General features: G+C 36.8%; 2 protein-coding genes across 3 annotated transcripts in view; one reads left to right on the top strand and one right to left on the bottom strand.

The window, feature by feature from the left end:
- Positions 1–634: 634 nt before the first annotated feature.
- Positions 635–18,997, top strand: part of CRYBG1 (crystallin beta-gamma domain containing 1) — a 64,280-nt gene continuing 45,917 nt past the window's right edge. The window contains exon 1 of the mRNA XM_039379787.1: positions 635–737. Within this exon, the coding sequence (XP_039235721.1) occupies positions 702–737 (36 nt within the window). The 5' untranslated portion in view covers positions 635–701. The remainder of the gene's footprint in view (positions 738–18,997) is intronic.
- Positions 6,431–18,997, bottom strand: part of RTN4IP1 (reticulon 4 interacting protein 1) — an 83,523-nt gene continuing 70,956 nt past the window's right edge. The window contains exons 9-11 of one of the 2 annotated variants that reach the window (XM_039379788.1): positions 15,178–15,240; positions 11,688–11,855; positions 6,431–7,963 (exon numbers count right to left, since the gene is read on the bottom strand). In XM_039379788.1, coding sequence (XP_039235722.1) covers positions 11,691–11,855; positions 15,178–15,240 — 228 coding nt within the window. In that variant the 3' untranslated portion in view covers positions 6,431–7,963; positions 11,688–11,690. Of the gene's footprint in view, positions 7,967–11,687; positions 11,856–15,177; positions 15,241–18,997 lie in introns of both variants that reach the window. The other variant, XM_039379789.1, reaches the window with a different exon arrangement.

The following is an 18,997-nucleotide window of genomic DNA, read 5'->3' on the forward strand; positions in this document are numbered from 1 at the left end:
TCTTTGGATTCAGAATTTCAAAATTGACACTGCAGAATAAACATAAGCAAAATTAGGTCCCTTAAGCTTTAGAACTGACTTGCTAAAAATTAATGTATTGTTTTAAAGATTGTGTGCACTTTCATTGTGACAGCGTTTTCCCACTAAGTGACCTGTTTTGAAAATTCAACTGACTCTTTTCTGCGAAAGCTTCCAGAAGGAAGGTGAACAGAACATGATGTAATGTAGAACTGTAAACCCCAAATGTTGTAATCTGCTGTCTCTGAAGAGGTGGAAGGACAGAAGATAAGACGACTAATTTTTTTGCCTTGTGGCTCTGATGTGGTTATCCTGCTGAGTATTGTATTTGGTTTTTGGTTGTTTTATTATCGGGAAAAAGCTGACAGCTTAGTCTCAGATAGCTAAAGAAGGTGGGATGAATTAATGTCTAATAAGAGGAACAACTAGTTTGGCTAAAATGAAGCAGTAAACTTCAGAAGTACCAGAGGCCTGGAACCACTACAACGGGAGAAAACATCTTAGTGTTTTGTCAGAAGTACAGCAGATAAGAGTTCAGACTTTATTTTGCTAGGGTGCATTAATTGAACAGTGTTTACTCTCCTTTCAGGTACTATGATGTATCGAGCAGACGCTACACTGTTCAAGAAAACCAAATACCATCAGTAATCTGTCCACACTCTTATGTTCTTCCAGCAATATCAATGTCTACTGCCTCATTACCAGCAGCACTTAGAAAGGTAAGAAAAAACTAAATACGTATGTCTATATTAAAAAATATGTATACAAACACACATCATAAAGATGACTATTCTGGAAACAGAATTTAACACTAGATATAATTGTAATCTTCCTTTAAAAGAGCTGTGTTTGAAGTACTGGAAAATTTTCAAATTAATATCGTATACGGAAATAAGGAAGGTACATAATGACTATAGCTGTCATGAAGAGACAACAAAGAAAATGGCTCAAGGGGATCTTCACATGCTCCCACAAACCATATGGCTTTTTCCTTTTGTTCATAAAAAATATATAAGCCAAAATAAAAAAAGAACAGCACCTACACTTCTACAGTTTCTCCCTTAACCCATACTGTTTTCTGTTAAGTTTTTTTTTCCCAGAGAAGGAGAAATGGCTACATGTTTGTTTTGAGTGTTCATTTAGCTCATGTAGTGTTACTCATTTGCTTGGCAGCAGTATTACTGCATGGAAGCAAGCTAGGGAAAATGCTAATTACTTCTGTTCTAATGTGAGAACTTAATTTCAGATTGCAGACAAAGTTGTGCAATCCCATTCTTGTCTTTATTGTCATCTTTCCATGGAAAGAGAAATACTGTTTTTCCACATTAACAAAAGTACTCAGCAGGCCAGTAATTGAAAAAGTTGCTTTCTTCTTAGTTGAGGAACTAATATTCCTCTAATATATTTGACGAAGGCTTAAAATATTCTGTCTTTAAAACAAATAAATTTATTTTCTGGTCTTCTCAAGCCAGCAAATCCCATGTACTAATTTCTGTATGAAGCGTTTGTAAAAGACTCATTGGTCTTTAGTTGAATACGCAAATAATACAAACCCCGAACATCCTTTGTGGTCTCACTCAGCATCTTAGTTCTATCGATACTGTTGAAACATCCAACAAAAAGGTATCAGTTCTTCACAAAACAGCAAAATGGCACACTACTGTGATGGGATGACATTTTCATTGTAGTAGAGCTAGCTGGGGAATTAGCTTTCCAACAGAAAAAAAATGCTGTTCACCATATTGTGGTCTTGGATGGACTTCCAAGGACTTTTAGAAAAGCAAGTAGATATTTGATATTTTGCAGTGAAAATTTAAGAATGGCAGAATTCAGCTGTTACTTAGTGAGCTCTGAGTTGGCATTTTGTTCTTCTTTTGGAATAATTTGTTCATACTTACAGCTAAATTAAACTGTTGGGGTGTCAGTTCTCTAACTTGGAACCAATCCATTTGTACTAAGAACATTTACAACCTTTTAAATGAAGCCTCTAAAAGTGTATGAGACCAGGCCACATAATTTTATACTTTGATGTATAACACAAAGGTCTGATTGTTGGATAAATCATAAAAATCAAGGAATTTGCGTGTGGTGTGTGTGTGTGAATTCAGCAGTTTCTTCTGTATTAGGATAATCTGCTGCTGTGTGTAATAACATAGTCACCTGCTGATGACAGATGGTTTATGGGGATTGGGATTTAATGAAGCCCTGCCTTCCCTCAGCATTTCTTGTGGGAGAGCGGTAGAAAATGGTGCATTACAAAACATAAGCTGTTTGCATCAGGCTCCTCTCTGTTACAGTTCTCTCTAGGGAAATCTGCTCATAAGCCTTTCAAAGGTAAATGAACTAAGTAAGAGTCTTGCAGACTAATGTACACAGCCTAATTTGTTTTATCCTCTGTTTTTGCCTAATTCATATTATTCCCTTTACCTTGGGTGATTAAGAGCTGACTCCAGCAATGACTAAGACAGGCTTTCGTACATTCTTGTATTAATTAAACAGTCCTCCTAAGAAACCTTGCTTATCAGTCTCTGGAGCTTGTAACATTTGGTTTTGTTTTCTGGGAAATAAAAAGGTAATTTTATGTTGCTTCTTTCCTTTTTCTTTTTGTAGTAGTGATTATTAAATGATGGAGTTCACTGTCACCTAGATTGCCTTCCTCTCTCAGCCAGTTCATGCCTGCTAGTCAGCAGAAGATCTAAAATAGCCACTCCCTTAATGGTTTTCTTCACCTTCTGAAGAAAAAGCTGTCTCCAGCATATTCTAAGAACTTGTTGGACTGTCTCCTTTTTGTATTTATTTTCCAACAGAAAAAAATACAGGAAGTAATTAAAGCCATCAGGTTCTGTCCTTTTGGATGCTTCCTTTGCTTGATCAAAACCCAGACTTCTCTCCACCCAATTAACTAGTGTATAATAAGCTTCTATCATAATATACCCTGTTTTTCCCTTTTCATCTTCTTCCAGGATTGTTTCACAGATCTTCATTGTACCTATTCCTGTACTTCGCAGCAACTGTTCTTGACATACAGTGCAACTTTATTTCTCTTTCTTTTGGTTTGACTTCTGTAAATACTGGTGATAAAACAGCAGGAAATTAAATAATGATTAAATCAATTGCTTGATAGTGTTGCTCAGGGAATAAATGTTGTGTTGCCCAAATTATAAGGCAAAATACTTCCTCTCACCACGTAATTTTTTAGGAAAAGAGTGACATCCTTCTATAACAATATTGTTTTCTTGTCAGATGTCTCTGATGTTGATTCAGATGTACTTCTAGTTTTGTACAAATATTTCCACTTTTTCCCTTTGCAAGGTTATCTGGAATTTATAATTTTGTTTATGGTGAGCTTCCGATTTAAACAACCAAAAATGTCAGCTATATAACAATGAAAGAGAGATGTTCTTATCAAATATATAAATAGCATATGTTTATTAAATCACTGGAGGTAACTGAGTCTTTGAAAAATTAAAAATCATACAAATTTTGAGTATACATTTCATTTTCGGGTTCAATTCACTCGATGATCCTTGTGGGCCCATTCAAACTCAGAATATTCTGTGATTCTATGAGATTCTTGACTTTTCTAGTCCTGTACTATTTAATGTGCAAAACATTTGTTTTACGAAAATGAAGGTTAGCAGTTTCTCTTTTGGAATTTTGGCAAATAGATGTTTGATAACACACTATTAAATATTAAAAAGCCCTCTGAAATAATTTCTGGATGAATAATTTCTAGATCCGCAAAATACACTATTTCTAGATTTCTAAAACTCATTTCTTATCCCTTTCCCAAATAATGCATTGCATCCCTGGTTGCATTTGCACAATCCAGTTTTGCTCAGTGGAGCTAAATAGGAGTATTTGGTGTCCTTGGATTTGTTTGCAACTGAGAGGAAAATAGCTTGATTAGATTCCTGTTTATATTTAGAATGTCTTTGTGGATTCACACTGAAGATTATTTGAGCTGTCATATAGCCTGTACTGCATGAAGTAGATATCTTTTAGACTGTTTAATTAATAAAACAATGTGGCCAGTGTTCTCACTATGAATGAAGAAACAACTTCCTGAATGTTTGATTTATTCCATTCACTTTGGATAAGTAATAATTCAATTCGAGGACCAAATCACAGGTAAATATATATTTTGCAGTCATACAGCTTCAATAGTGACAAAATACTAATACCAAGGGAGAAGGAGTCCTACCTGTGATATGGCAAACTCAAATGACCTTAAATTATGTAGTTAAAGACAAATAGGTGTTAGAGGCATTTATTCCCTTAGAGAATAATTTCAGATTTAGACTGGCTTCTGCTGATAGTAAAATGAGTGAATGAAAAGAAAGTTCTTAATGCTTCATTATTTGTACATTTCCTTTGCATTAGGAATAACGATCACAAAAATCTAGACTTTAAAATTCCATGCAAGATAATTAGGCCTAAACTTTTTTTTACACATCTGTGTACTGTAATGCTGTCTCTCCTCTTATATTCAGGTGTTGATTAGTCACATTTTCAGATTTATTAGCAGGTACCTGTCTAAAGGTTTCTCAGGATTCTCCATCTAGATAAGAGTTCTCACACCTACTTGCTCCCTGAACACAGTCACTGCCTTTCACACAAAGATTCAGTTCTGTGACATGAATATTTATCGAAGGAAACTGGGTGGAGTACTTCTAACACCCAGGTGTGGCTGTGGAAGCCCATTTTGATTCTGTGTCAAATTACTGGATTAAATGAGTTTATTCTATCACTGCCTTTGCCATATTCCTGACACAGCAGATATGCAGATGCCTAATTCCTTCTGCTCTTCTAACTCATGTTTGAAGATGATAGTTCATCAAGGTGTAGGATATTTTCATTTTAGGATTCCTCTTCTGCTTCTTCAATTTCATTGCTACCTTGCTCAGAGAAATGTTAGCAAGACATCCAGCCCAGGTCCTCATACACTTTTCCTTACAGTGGTTTATTTTCTCAAGAAATAGCAAAACCTAAAGTCTATTTGGGATCCATGGGGTTACTAAATTACTGATGTTTAAATGGTAGAAACAAAGCATTTTATATTGTCATTTGATAATCTTCAATACCAAGTAAGTGAGAAAGCAGGTGAGCCAATTTCCAAAGTAACAGACAACAAAGTTACCAGTTCGTGGATAGGTGAGAGGAGCCTGCCCTGAGGAAAGCAAGTCATTGCCTTAAGGTTCACCACAGTTTTTAGTAGATAAGGCCTTTCAGTGGTTAACCAATCTCCTCCCAAAACTTGAGACCGAAAGAAGAGAAGGCATCCTTCTCCATCTTGGAATCAGGAAGCTAAAAAAAACCTTTTAGCCAAGGTCCTATGAAGTAAGTCATACAGGGGCTGAGAATATTTCCTGGTGTTGGTGTTCGCAAAGGAGAAAAACCCCCACAATCTCAGAGCACAAACCTGACTTGTGCAAAGACTGAAGGGGGAAAGGGAAATCATATGACTGAAGCATTTTTTTTCTTTTGAGGTCAAGGGCAGGTATAGCAAGGCAGTCACCTGAGAGGGGCCTGGGTGAGGCAGGGGGCTGGGCTTCTTCCTCGTTTGGTTTTGTTTTCTTTTACAGTCTAGATACGTCCTCCCTATACTGCTCAAAATTGTTGCAGCAGGACAAAGTTTTACTGTATTACCTGAAAAAAAACTGGGGAAAAAGCCAGCTCAGTGCTGTGCTGGATATCTGGATTCTTGCCATAGTTTTTCTCTGCTTAACTACACTTATGTTCAACTTTGGTATAAAATGAGGCACTGTGATCTGTTGTGATTTTTTTTTTCTCTTCTTCAGTATAACTATTGTGTTCTTTACCTGGTAAAATTACTATTATTCCCTGTGTGGTAAATATAGCAGGGGTCACTCAGATTGGGTTGTAATCCTCACTGAGAGCATGTGTTCAGTGCAGACAGTTCATTTGCTACTGTATGATGGTTCCAGCCACCACCCTTCTCCAAGTGTACCTTGTTTCCCTGAAATAATGGTCAAACTTTCCACGTCCCTCCCAGGCTTAACAGGTTGAATAATTTTCCTTTTTTCTTTCTTTTTTTTTTTTAATCATACTAGTTGTTCCCCCTTGTTAGTAGATGCATAGATTCAAAATCCCTTGGATAATCCCCACAAAAAGCTGGCCTTCACTTACTCCCTTTTCAGTTAGTCATGTTTATGCTCACTCTGCTAGGGCTAGTTTTTAGTCATGTTGCTCCCCATAGTCATTCCTACAGATAAGAGAGAGTAGCCTCCCAGGTTTTAAATTTAAAGTGTAACTGTTAAATTTTTTATATAGCCAGGTCTGCCTATGAGAGCCACCTATATGTTATGTGCTTCTAGTGCACTAACTTATGGGAAATCTGGATAAATACATTTCTTTGATTTAAATCAATCAAAAAATACAGCAATAAAGATTTTTATAAGCTAAAATATATATAGCAATTTTATTTACATTTATATATTTACATGTGTACAGATACATATGTTTGGATGTATATTTAAATGTATATGTGAACTGAAGGATTTTTGGGGAATCTTATTCATAAGCCATGGCTTTGGGATTGCTCTTTTGATGTAGTTGTGCGAATTGAAGAGAATGGTATATAAACAGAATGGAAAAAAATCAGATATGGTGAAGCATGGATCACATAAGAGCTTTTGATAACACTCAGAACAGCTACATTATTCATTGTCTGTATGTCTTGTAACAGGATGTTATAGTGATGCCCAGCACAGTAATTCCTTATTGTGGTTTAAAATGTGTAGGAAAACATGAGAACGTTGTTATAATTTATCCAAGTTGTTGTGGTTTTTTTCCTTCTATCCTTTCTATACAATTTGTTCCTATTGTTGGGCTGCAACCATGACGAGAAGAACATTGAAGTCTTTCCTTCAAAATTCATGGAGGGGAAGTAATCAAATTTTTAAACCAAACCAGTTGAGTAGGGTGGAGAAATGTGGGAAGGGAAAAAGAATACTTCATTTTGCCCTGGCCATGCCAGCATTTCTTATGGGCTTGACGAAGGATTTATAAAATTAGCAAATATTTAATTTGTTCTGTTCTTTAAACTTTTGGAGTTTTTAAAGATGTTTAGCTCTGAGTCTTGCTGTGTTTTGCAATAATTTGAGATGATTAATACAGAAGTATTTTTTCAGAATCATTTAGCTGATAAATATGCAGTTCATAATTAAAAACATGACAACACCACAACCATTAAGAAACAAACAGAATCTAAATAGTACTAAATAGTAATCATTGTGGAAGCCAGAAAATACAGAACTGGGACAGAATTTAAATGCTGACAATTTAAGTCACAGTAATGTCTCCCACAAACACTTGTGTTCCAAGAAGCCCCTGTATCTTAAATTACTTGTCCACAGTATTTGGTAAGTAGTGTCATAAACCAGTAAACTGAAATGACATGGTAACTATTCAACCTCACAAAGTACAGGGGGAATAATATGAAGATAGCTTCTATCAAAGCATTTTCCACTGAGAGAATATTTAAGAGCATGGTCTAGAGACATAAGGACAGTGTTAGCTACCGTAAGTAACATTTACCATTTCACAGAAAAAGGTGCTCAGAATCATGGAAACAAAGCAAAATTGACCCCATATGATCTTTGTGTAATACCACCTGCTAGCAAGATCCCACATGTAGGTGAGCTCTTCCTAAAGAACAGTGCTAAATAAGAGTGGAAGACTGAACTACATTTTTGTTAATTCTTTCAGTTTTAATAACATATGGTACTGTCTTTTAACATAAATATTTCTCAACATTAACACTAAAAACTGTAGAAGTACAGAACCCTTATACAACCAATTTACTTTTAATAGTGCATGGGTACTGTTGTACCTGTAGGAATGCTGAATCAGGACACTTGGACAGCTAGCTGTAGTTGTAAGTCACCATTAGGGAAGCTTCTCGGGCTGATACATATCATGTCTGCTTTAAAGAAAAAAGGAAAGATAAATGTAAAATGAATTTGTGTTCATCAAGCCCATTTGCTTTTGGGCTGCAATAATTGTACGTCCATTGCTTTATCCATGTCTGTTTTTTGTTACGGCCTCGATAGGAGAAGGAGAGGGGACAAGAGGGATACCAGAGAGGAGAGACCAAAAAGATTGCACCAGAGCAAGGCAAAACCCCAAGGCAAGAACAATTAATTATTTATAGATTAAATTCACAGCAGATAGGAAAAGAAAGCTAACCCAAATACGTAATTAGAAGTGTTTAGAAGACTGAATAAGCAGTTTCTGTAATTTACAGTTACATGATAAAATGTTTGTTCTTTTCTAGGATTCTGCTGTAAGTCAGGTTTATTTTATGTCTTTCAAAGAACTACAATTCTGCTAATCGCATCCCCAGAAGAGTAAGCAATTCATAGTAGAATTGTCTTTCTAACGTGATTGATCTGTCTGAGACACATGGCAGAATTAAGAATTCCTTAGTTAAGTGTATCCATAATGATATAAACCCTTGGTTAAGTGTCATTCTTCCCAGGTTTCCCAGGACATAGCAAGCATTTATGAGACTGCAGCAGTTGGTCTATATGCAAAACCATAATTCTTTAATAGAAGAAAATGACAGGTGCCCTCAATTCAGCCATATTTGCTAATATTGAAGACAGAAGAACCAAGCAACTAGTTATACATGCAGTGTTGTACTTACTGTGTAGGCAGAGACCAAAATTCTGAGAAATCCCAATGTCAAAAAACTCAGGCATCAAGTCCACTATAAAACTATCTGATTATTATGATTTGGCTTTGTAACACAGCTCACCAAAGACCTGCTTGTCCTTTTGTCTTCCAAAAAGTCTGGAAATTTATGGCTTATTACAGCACAAGAGACATTCTCAGCTATCCATGACAAAACCTCTCTGAGTATTGCTCAACAAAATTACTCCTCTGCTTAATAAAATACCTGGCTGCTGACTAGACTGATGGCATCATGGCAGTTCCCTTGTCGGTCCACTTTTTTTCCATATTCCCAGCTCATTATTCCTCTTATCCCCGTTTGAACCACAAATTCATTTCAGTATTAACTTATAAAGGTTTTCATTTTGCTGTTTCCAGTATGGCTTAGGACACCAACTCTCTTATTTCCTAAAAATAGCACCTACTTTATGTCCAATTCATTTGGCTGGTTCTGAGAGACCTTGAAAACATCCTTTCCTCTTGTATTTCTGCTGCTTTTCAGTGAGTTCAATAGAAGAGCATTTATGCTATGGTTGATTGTAGGTATACAGGACCACAGCTGACAACGAACATGGGCCTTAGAGAAGTGCAAAAGACAGGAGGGATGATGGCATGGAGTTACTTGTCATAGAAGGAACATAGGTCCTGGAATATTGGTGCAAGAGGAATCTGTCTTGTAGTCTAACACTTTGGCACTCAAGATGGCAGTGGATGAACTGAGTTTAGAAGGTTCCCTTCACCCGTTTAGAACATATTTGAAGGCAGAATAGGAATACCAGTAAATTCTTACTCTGATAGACATCTTTCAAGTACTCACAAAGTTTACTGAGGAGATTGTTGGGGTTTTATATAGAGAGTTAAAAAAAAAACCCAAACCAAAAAACTGTAACTTGTGTCAGATAGCCTATGTGTATTTACTGTTGGCTGGTAACCTTAATACAGTTGTCACTTGGACAAGTCTCCTTCTAAGCAGTTCAGTACATTTGCCTTGATGCAAGTGAAGTATAAAAACGTTATGTTCAACTTTACATTGGACTTGAATCCTGAATAGTCTTCATGTTGAGCTATGTCTGGAATCAAATTTCATCTTAATTATTGCATGCTCCATATAATGCTCTGAACAAATTTAGTGGAAGCAATGGATGAAAATTTGTTTCTGTTTGAGAGGGTTAGGCTTTAAGTCATGTGAGCAGTGTTCCTGGACTGTGATAGTGCTGAGGTCTTCAGGACTGGATTGCTGAATAAACTACAGTCTCCCAAGCAGTGCCAAAATAAAAAGTCTGTCAAACTGGCACACTACTGCACTTTGCATGAGTGAGATAATGTGGATAGCCACATCCTCAGTGTGGTATTGCCCAGGGAAGGCAATGAACCATTCACGCATTGCAAATTATTAAGGAGATCTGTCATCAGTGATCAAGTGTGGACAGTACCTAATGGCTCTGGTAATGATGACATGGGAGTGTGCACCAGGCAGTTTAATAGTATCAGTGACCATCCTTTATCTGCCCCACCTTTATGTATCATCATGCCAAACACCGAGCTGCATAGCATTTCAACATTTCACAGGTGTTGCTTACGCTAGTATGTAACTCTTCTGTAGGATGACACTAGGCGCTTCACTGCCTTCTTCCCAAAGGGCATAATCCTCCCTTCTCTTTTCCTTGGTGGATATAGTCCTGTGAAGTTGCTCTTTGAATCACCAGGGGTTGTGTTTCTGTCCTCCACACTGGGCTAGTGTGGAGTGATCTTTGTGGAGAGCTGACACTGTTTTGCATCATGCTTTTCTTGTACCACTTCCACACTTGTGCAATGCGTTGGAATGGTTTTCAGGACCTTGGCAGCTAGCTCTGCTCTCTCCTTGGGTGTGACCCTATTACCATTTTGCTATGCTATGTGACCAGGTGGCTCAGCATATGCACGGTACATCTGAGCACCCTCAGATCTGAGAAGGTTGCAACACAAAGCTTTTACTAATAGTTCATTCCTCCTGACCAGATTTTTGCCACTCTACAAGCTATATAATGCATATGAAAATTAGGAATGTGTATATGTATACATATATGTGTAATTTATTGCTCTGTAGTTCCAGCTGCATATAATCATCATCATGGCTAGGCTTTGCGAACGAAGATTTGGGACTGCATATAATAATGGGTTTGCAAAAGGGTACTCAGGAAAAACTTCACCTTTCTGGTTTTATTGTCTCAAGAACTGAATTACAGTGAATCAGCTGGAATGCTCCTTCACTTATCCGCTTAAAACAAGCACTCAATCAGCCATAGCTCAAGATCTGCAAAAGCAAAGCATGATCCACTTAAAAAAAAATGCCCAAACTACTGTTTGAGTAAGATTTAGAGATTGTAAAAGAAATCTACCATTCCTACAAACTAGCATTGTTCATATAATTTTCAAAATCACAGTGGGTAATTTTTTACCAGGTAAGTTTTGAGTTTATTTTGGTGCAAGCAATATCTAAAGATTTAAATGGAATGCAATGTTTTGCACTACAAACATTGCTTTTTTTATAATGGAACTCTGACATCATAATTTCCTCTGAATCATACATTATGACATGCAAATAAAAATATATCCTCTTTTCCTCTCCTGTCTTTACAATTCCCCTCCCCTTTTTTTTTTTTTTAATTGTCTAGGAGGAAAATAGGGATTTAAAAGTGTAGCTTTTAAAAAGTCTGAAAAATCTGACAAACTACACCATAAATGTTTAGCAACCAGAATTTAAATAAAAAGAACATCAAGATCTGTATAGTTTTTTTGTATTTCATCTGGGGAAACTTGTGATTTTAAAAGGCTTATCAGTAGTAATTCTGGATATTCCCCTTCCTTCTTCTTCAGGGGAGTTTTGATTGTTTTGCTTCTGGAAACACTGAAGGTATGTTTTTTGTTTGGCCTGTAAGACTTAGTTTTTATCAGATAAATTTCTGACTCTTGGACCTGAAAAAGAAACTCACTTTTTAAACATGAAAATGGATAGACGGTTTGTAAGGGTTTTCTCCCAAGTGGGTGCCCGGCAAAACAGAAGCTCCCCCTGCTTGTTGGAGGCTGCTCTCCAGAGTCCTGTGCACAGCTGGGAAACTGAAGAGACTTGTCAGGTTCATCATATGGCCGGCTGGGAAAGCCTGAGTTGCAGAAGAGACAAAAAGATGGAGTCATTTGCAGACAAAAAGGGTGGGTAGCTAAAACAAAATCATACAGAGTAGGAGAGATTTGTCTTCCCACCCTTTCCCACCAGGTGCCAAGAAGGCATGGGAGGAACGCGGTAGGTTAGGAACAAAAGAGAGAAGGTTCATGCCTACTTTCTACTTACAGAAAACACTTGTTGTGTACCAGGTTTTTATGGCTGATGACCAGCTCCCTCCTACATGCCAAAGCACCAACAAATAATGGAGTAAGTTTATGCAAAGGGGAGCCCAAAAGTTTCTAATGGAGTGTTTTTACCATAATTTATTTAGAAAGTACCTAAAATAGTTTGAGCCCAACACTAGAACTGTTGTAGCTAAAACTGTGTTTGGTTAATCATGATGTTTTTAAGGGTTAGCTTTAGACGTACCTTTGTCATGATTTTTTTCTAAGCCACAGGCATCAAAGCCAATCATAAAGCATGTTGGATTGGCCTTTGCACAAACTAATATCTTCAGAAATTCAAGTGGGGAATCAATAGTTCTGTGTATTTCTTGGCATTTCCTGGAAATCTGATATTTCCGAACTGTACAATTTCATCCAGTTTGATCCAATTCCCTCTTGCATTATTGCTAATCAACGAAATATATTTTTAGAGGTAAGACCTGGAGACTTAGAACTTAGGAATAAGAATTTTGATCCAATCATCCACAAATAATAGTAGTGAGATATAAATGCTGTTGTAGTTATATCTCTTTAGCAGCTAACATTTAGTAGTTTGAGTGCTCAGTGGTGTAATGTGATGTGTCTCTAATAACAGATATGTAATAGCAGAAAAATATATATCTTTTTCTTCAGAACAATAATGTATCTGGTTTTTGGACAAACGTATTAATTATTTTAATGTTTTTTATAATTATTAGTTTTGTTTGGAGCCTAAAATAAACACACCTGAGAATGTAAATGCATTTCATTAAAACATTTCCTCTTAGAAGTTTCTCTTGGTTAATGGAGAATATTGCGATATGGATGTAATTGTGGGATTATTAGTAAAGAGTTTGAGGGACTATGCCACTTGATTTAGGTTTTGCCTGCAGCACTGCAGGGAACCAGTGGGTCTGGAGTCATTCTCACCTTCTTTATCCTGGTTTTATAAACTTTATTCTAACCAATATTAAGGCAATTCTCTGTAATAATTGTTATAAGAAATAATTTTAGTGAATTCTGGAAGCCTTAGGTGAACACTGTTATTTAGAATAAAGGCTAAATTATGGCATTAATTCAAATGTAAAATGAGGTGTCCAGCCAATTTTTATGAGGTCAGGATAAGGTATTTTAATAATAATAGTTCCTTGTACTTTAAACTCTTCATCTGTACATGATGAAAAATCCGTATATCAAAGAAGTTATCAAGGAGTGTAAACACTTCATACATTTCATAAAAGGGCTCTTTGAAGCACATAGACTATCAAACCAAAATTTTCCAAAGCAGCTGCTATGTTGGGTACCTTCATATTGGGGGGTTGACTTGAGACATATTTAAGTTGAAAGGTTCAGTGTATTTAAAGGTACAAAATGGTACCCTGGCATAATGTCTAATAGGAGTTACATTGCATGATTTTTATCTATTTAATGAGAACTTCTATGGAGAAGAGATTCTATTAATTTCATTTTAAAATACACTTTGACTAAATATTGTCATTTTTCATCCTGCTAAATGGTTTTCAGAGTCATAAGCATAAGGTAATTTTTTTTCTGTCACAAGACTATCACATCAGCTTTTCAAAGCAAGCATGTCAAATATGCAGTTCACTGCAATTGTTTATGAAATTTTGCTTTGGTCAGACTAGTAGTCCAATTTGCAGTTTGTTTACTGGTTTTATGCTTCTATACCTTTACCTCCTCACCTTAGTAACACAGTGCTGAGAATGGTGGCTTTCTGCCTCTTGCCCTGTATGCCTGTGACAGCCTGTATTCTACTGCACCCGACGTGGGGAAAGTCCTTGAGCTGCTAGCAAAAGGCTTTTAGTTTTCCATTTATAGCTGCATACTATCTGCTTTACTCAATGAAAAGATCTCAAGTTTTGTAAATTTTGAATTACATAACATGTTACATATATGGAGCTAGAGCTGCTGAAGGACACTTTGGTGTTTTAGTCACTTAAACTAATTCAGAGGCATATGTTCCCTAGACTGAATTAAAACTGCAGATAAGACCTAGGTTTCCTACTTAGTGCAAGCAAACAGTGAGGTGGTCAGTATCCTTCATCTGCTGAGCACTTAGAGCTAGCTGACCAGAAACACTGGGCATGGGAGCATATTAGAAATCCCACCTTGCTCTTAAGCTACATAGAATCATAGAATATCATGAGTTGGAAGGGACACACATGGATCATGGAAGTCCATCTTCTGGGCCTGCAGAGGACAGTCCCAAGAATCACATCATGTGCCTGTGACAGCATTGTCCAAACACTTCTTGAACAGTGGCAGGCTTGGTGCTGTGACCACTTCCCTGGGGAGCCTGTTCCAATGCCCAACCACCCTGTAAGTGAAGAACCTTTTCCTAACCTAACCTAAACCTCCCCTGGCACAGCCTCATGCTGTTCTCTCAGGTCCTGTCACTGGTCACCAGAGAGAAGAAATCAGTGCCTGCCCCTCTGCTTCCCCTCATAAGGAAGTTGTAGAATGTGATGAGGTCTCTCCTCAGTCTCCTCTTCTTCAGGCTGAACAAGTCAAGTGACCTCAGCTGCTCCTTATAAGTCTTCCCTTCTGGTCCCTTCACTATCTTTGTAGCCCTCCTTTAGATGCTTTCTAGTGGCTTTATATCCTTCTTATATTGTGGCACCCAAAACTGCACACAGGACTTGAGGTGAGGCCACGTGCAGCATCATGTAGAGATGCCCAGGAAAAGCCAGCTCAGATAGCCAGCACAGAGTAGCCATATCAGTGCTATGTTTGGCAAAGACTGAAAATATATGTGTCTCCTTAGGATTATTTCCTCTTTGTCTCATAATCATTTATTGTAATGCTGCAAGACTTTTTCAAATGTCATATACTTCGAAGACTGCGGAGCTCCTATTGACAGCAATTTTGTGTGAAAGCATTGGAAAGAGATCAAGATTGATTATGCTTAGGAAAGAGCTGATTTCCAGTGATTGACAGCTTAGTCTCTCATACATACACTCTCAGATGTGCAGGAAAAAAAAATCCTATTTCCTGTCTCTGGTAATTATACATAAATACTTAATCTAAAAGGAATTGGGAAGTGTTACAGTAAATTTTAGATCTAAATTAGGCAATTTATGTTAAATCTATACTTACCAGGATACGCCATTTAGAGTTAGTGACAGGACACTGTACACTTTCACAAAACAGAAGAGAGACCTACAAATGAAGAAGGAAGCAATCTTGTGAATCAAAACCACTTATGGAACAGATTCTTTATCATTCTGAATTGCATTCAGAATTAAAAAAAGGGAAGGAGTTACATTTATTAGTTGTGGCTTATGGTTTGAGGAGACCTAAAATACTTCCAATCCCCTCTCTTCCCCTCCAAAGTGCTTTTGCCATTTATCCTTTATTGCTCAACAGAAAGAGTACTTTTAAGATCCTCTCTCTCTTCGAACAAAACACATATAGTATGTGTTTATTTTCACTGTTTACTTTGAACGAGGTGGTCTTGCTGAATCTTTACACTGAGAAGATTATCTAATGATACAGCTCTGACCCAGCAGCAAGACTCAAAATCCTGAAAGGGAAGATGTGAGGCTAACTCATATCAAACTTCCTCACTTTCACTTATATTGAAACACAAAGAGTTACAAGGGCAATAATTTATGTTAATGCTATTTTTTTACATATAATAATATTTCTGAGAGTTTTCCAAGTTCGGGAGAGCTTAAGTATTCTCTCTGTTCTTCACTGTTGAATAATCCCCACTCCTACTTTTGGTGCTAGTTCTTTTCTGCTTTTTCAAGTTCCTTTTTAGGATCATTTAGGTAGCTAGAAAAATACTGGCTTAATATACCAACCCAGGACAGTGAAGAACCAAGGATACCTATATAAATCAGTCTCTTTCTAAATAACAGCACAAGTGATTTTTTTTTCCTTTGGCCTTCTTAAATGTGGATCAGAAAACAGTAACCAGGTCTGTGAGAACCAACGTGTGTGGTATATTTTTTCCTACTGTTGCATATCTGTGCTCTAGTATTGCATGTTAATTAATGCACGTAAGGCGTTTGCCCAACACTAACTTCATAGTTCTTTGCCACAGGTTCTCTGCTTCTGTAGAGGTGCTTACTGAACGACTTGCTGCCAGCCTTCTGCAGTTCTTTCTCCTATCCTCTAATTGAGCCCCTTTCTTAGTTATAATTTGTCTGCCAAATGACTTATCAGTTGGAAAGGCTCAAGTCAGATACTGCTTCCTTTTTTTGCTTGTTTTTACCTGAGTGCTGCCAGAAGAAAGAAGGGGTTAAAGCGTGGGAGGATAGCTAAGAAAAAGGGTTTGGTTAGTGACACACAGGGCTGCATCTCACACACCATAGTTTGTTTATTCTTCTGTAAACGGCAGAAAGAATTATCATCATCATCATGGTAAGGCAAACAACACTCTTTTTTTCCTGTTTTTAAACACCAGAAATCTTTAGGTTAATACACAATTTCTTTTTTTAAGTCATAAAATTAACTGATCTCCATTAGCTTTATAGAGCGTCTCTTTAACTGACAGATGCTCCTGTTGACAGAAGGGGAGGGGGGAAACATTTTAGTATATGGAAATAACTAGCTCTGGGGAAGAGCAGATGGGAGCAGGCATGCCTTTTCTGACATGCCTGTTCTTTATTATCTCACTAATTTCCTAAATAGTCATGTAAGGATCTGTTCAATTTTTATGCTTCTTTGTCTTTCCTGAGCTTTTTCAAAAGATTTCCATTCATTTGCTTCTGCATTATTTGTTTCTTTCAATTTTGCTGTTCTTTTTTAATACATACAATATCTAAATGTCTGTGTTTGTCACCTAAGAAATAATATGGGATTTATACTTACTTATTTTTACTTACTTATATTTATCTGTACTTTTTCAGTTAATTATTTCCTTTTAAAAAATTCGTTGAAAATGCAGACTCAGTATTATCGTTAATCTATATGCTGTTGCAAAAATGGTCAATTTTCAGTGTACACTTGAACTAAAAATTTGTTTTATGGTTAAAAAAATAAATTCAAAGCAGGCAGGTCCTGTTTTCTTGAAGACATGAACTGCTTTGCTAAAATGTTGTGACTTAAGAGAAAATATATTTTCTGGAAAAATATGACTATTAACAGTCTCACTTTTATAGCCCCTTGGTTATTCAGGTAAATTCCCCAGTCTATATAAATGTATTCCCTTCATAGAGAGTTTAGGTAAAGCTGAAATTTTTTAGAACCCAGGTATTGCTGTTTATATCCTCTATATGCATAGCAGGCAAAGAGCTAGGAGAGGCAGGGAGAGAATTCCATGCTAGAGTGGACTTGTTAAATTTAAAGTGTGTTTCTTTCTCTCACTCTGAAGAGGACACAGTCAACCTGGAATGTAATATATTTAAAAGAAATGCTAAAAAAAAAGTTTAAAGAGTATATGCCAAACTCCTGGTGTTCGAAGAAGGCAGTGTGGGAGTTAAAGTAACGTAAGTTGTACTTTCTTAATAGTAACCCCTGCTTTTGTGGCTTTGTGAAGGGTCAACATAAACAAGGAAGAAGTATTATAGTGAATTGAAGTAATTCGAGTCTGTTTGACTGTCAGCAAGATAAGTGGTTAATTCAGAAATTGTTTAGGTTAAAATATAACTGTTTTTTTCCCCTCAGTTAATCACGAAAAAAAATTAAGGTCAAATTTTTTAAAGTATATTTTTTCCCATGCTTTTAAAAGATGAACACAAGCAAAAGCAGCAAGCCTTTATTTCCATCTGCAACTCCCTCCCTTCCCGTCCTTCTCCTTGTCCTTGTCCTTCTTCTCTTTCTCTTTCTCTCCGTCAGTAGCTATGGCACTCACCTGTAGGAAAGTGGTATGAAATCCCTCTGTAGGACTTCAAACAGAGACCTGAGTGGGTCCTGTACTTCTCAGACTTTTCTCTCTCTTGCTTTGATTTGTACATTGTTCTTTCCAGTTTTTCTACTAATATTTTTACAGTACATTGTGCCAGCAATAGTCCAGCAATATAAATTTTCCACCTAAGAAAGCCTGGCACTGCTAGTGTTAGATATTTGAGCCTCAGTCTGCAGAATGCTAAAGCCTGAAGAGTAATAGGTAATTTATTTAAATGTTTTTGGCTAATGCACTTTTTGGGATGGCATGTGACTGCTAGAACTCCGAGGCTTTCTGTTTCTCATGATTGGGTGAATTATGATACTGTGATTTAAAGATACTCAAAGTTACTGGCATTCCAGCATGATCTTTTAGGGATCCTACTTTATTAGAATTGTTGAAGACAGAACAGTCTCAGAGGTCTTCATATTACTTGAAATCCAGTTATTTATGACCTTCTAGTGAAGCTCCAACTTACTCTTCACTAACTGGTTTGTTGCTTTTTTCCCCCCTCTGAAGGTGAACATGTGCTAAAAATAAATGTTTAAATTAAAGAACTGTCTACACCAGATATTACCACCTATTAGTTACCACAAAGTTGCTAATGACTAGTAAAAATACTACTTTTTTCTGTAATGTGTGCTCTAAGAAGTGTTTTCATTTATATTCAGCTGACTCAGATGAACTCATCTAAGAAAATAACATCCAATTGATCCCTCAAGACACAGCCCAAAGTTCTGATTCAACAAATCACAGTAGCTCTCTCTCCACTGGAGATCAGCAAAGCACATGTTTAATTACATTGTTAAATTAGGGGTTTGGCTGTGGCAACTTACAATAGCTAATGAGAAAAAACCCCAGCCAAAAACAGAGGAAATATTTTAATGCTAACATAAACAGATATGAATATAAATACAAACAAGATTTACATTTCTTGGTTAAGAGGGCGGCATTTTGCTTTCAGATTAGACCACGGCTTTAAGGATTCATGCAGTGTGGTTGAAACAAGGTTCCTCCACGCTATCCAAGTAATGGATAGGCAAGTCCTCTAGTTTTTTCAGTTGCCGATGCCTTTGATCAGGG

This window comes from Pipra filicauda, unplaced genomic scaffold (assembly GCF_003945595.2).
Source record: "Pipra filicauda isolate LSUMZ 115617 unplaced genomic scaffold, ASM394559v2 scaffold176_size3548034_pilon, whole genome shotgun sequence".
Classification (NCBI taxonomy): domain Eukaryota; kingdom Metazoa; phylum Chordata; class Aves; order Passeriformes; family Pipridae; genus Pipra; species Pipra filicauda.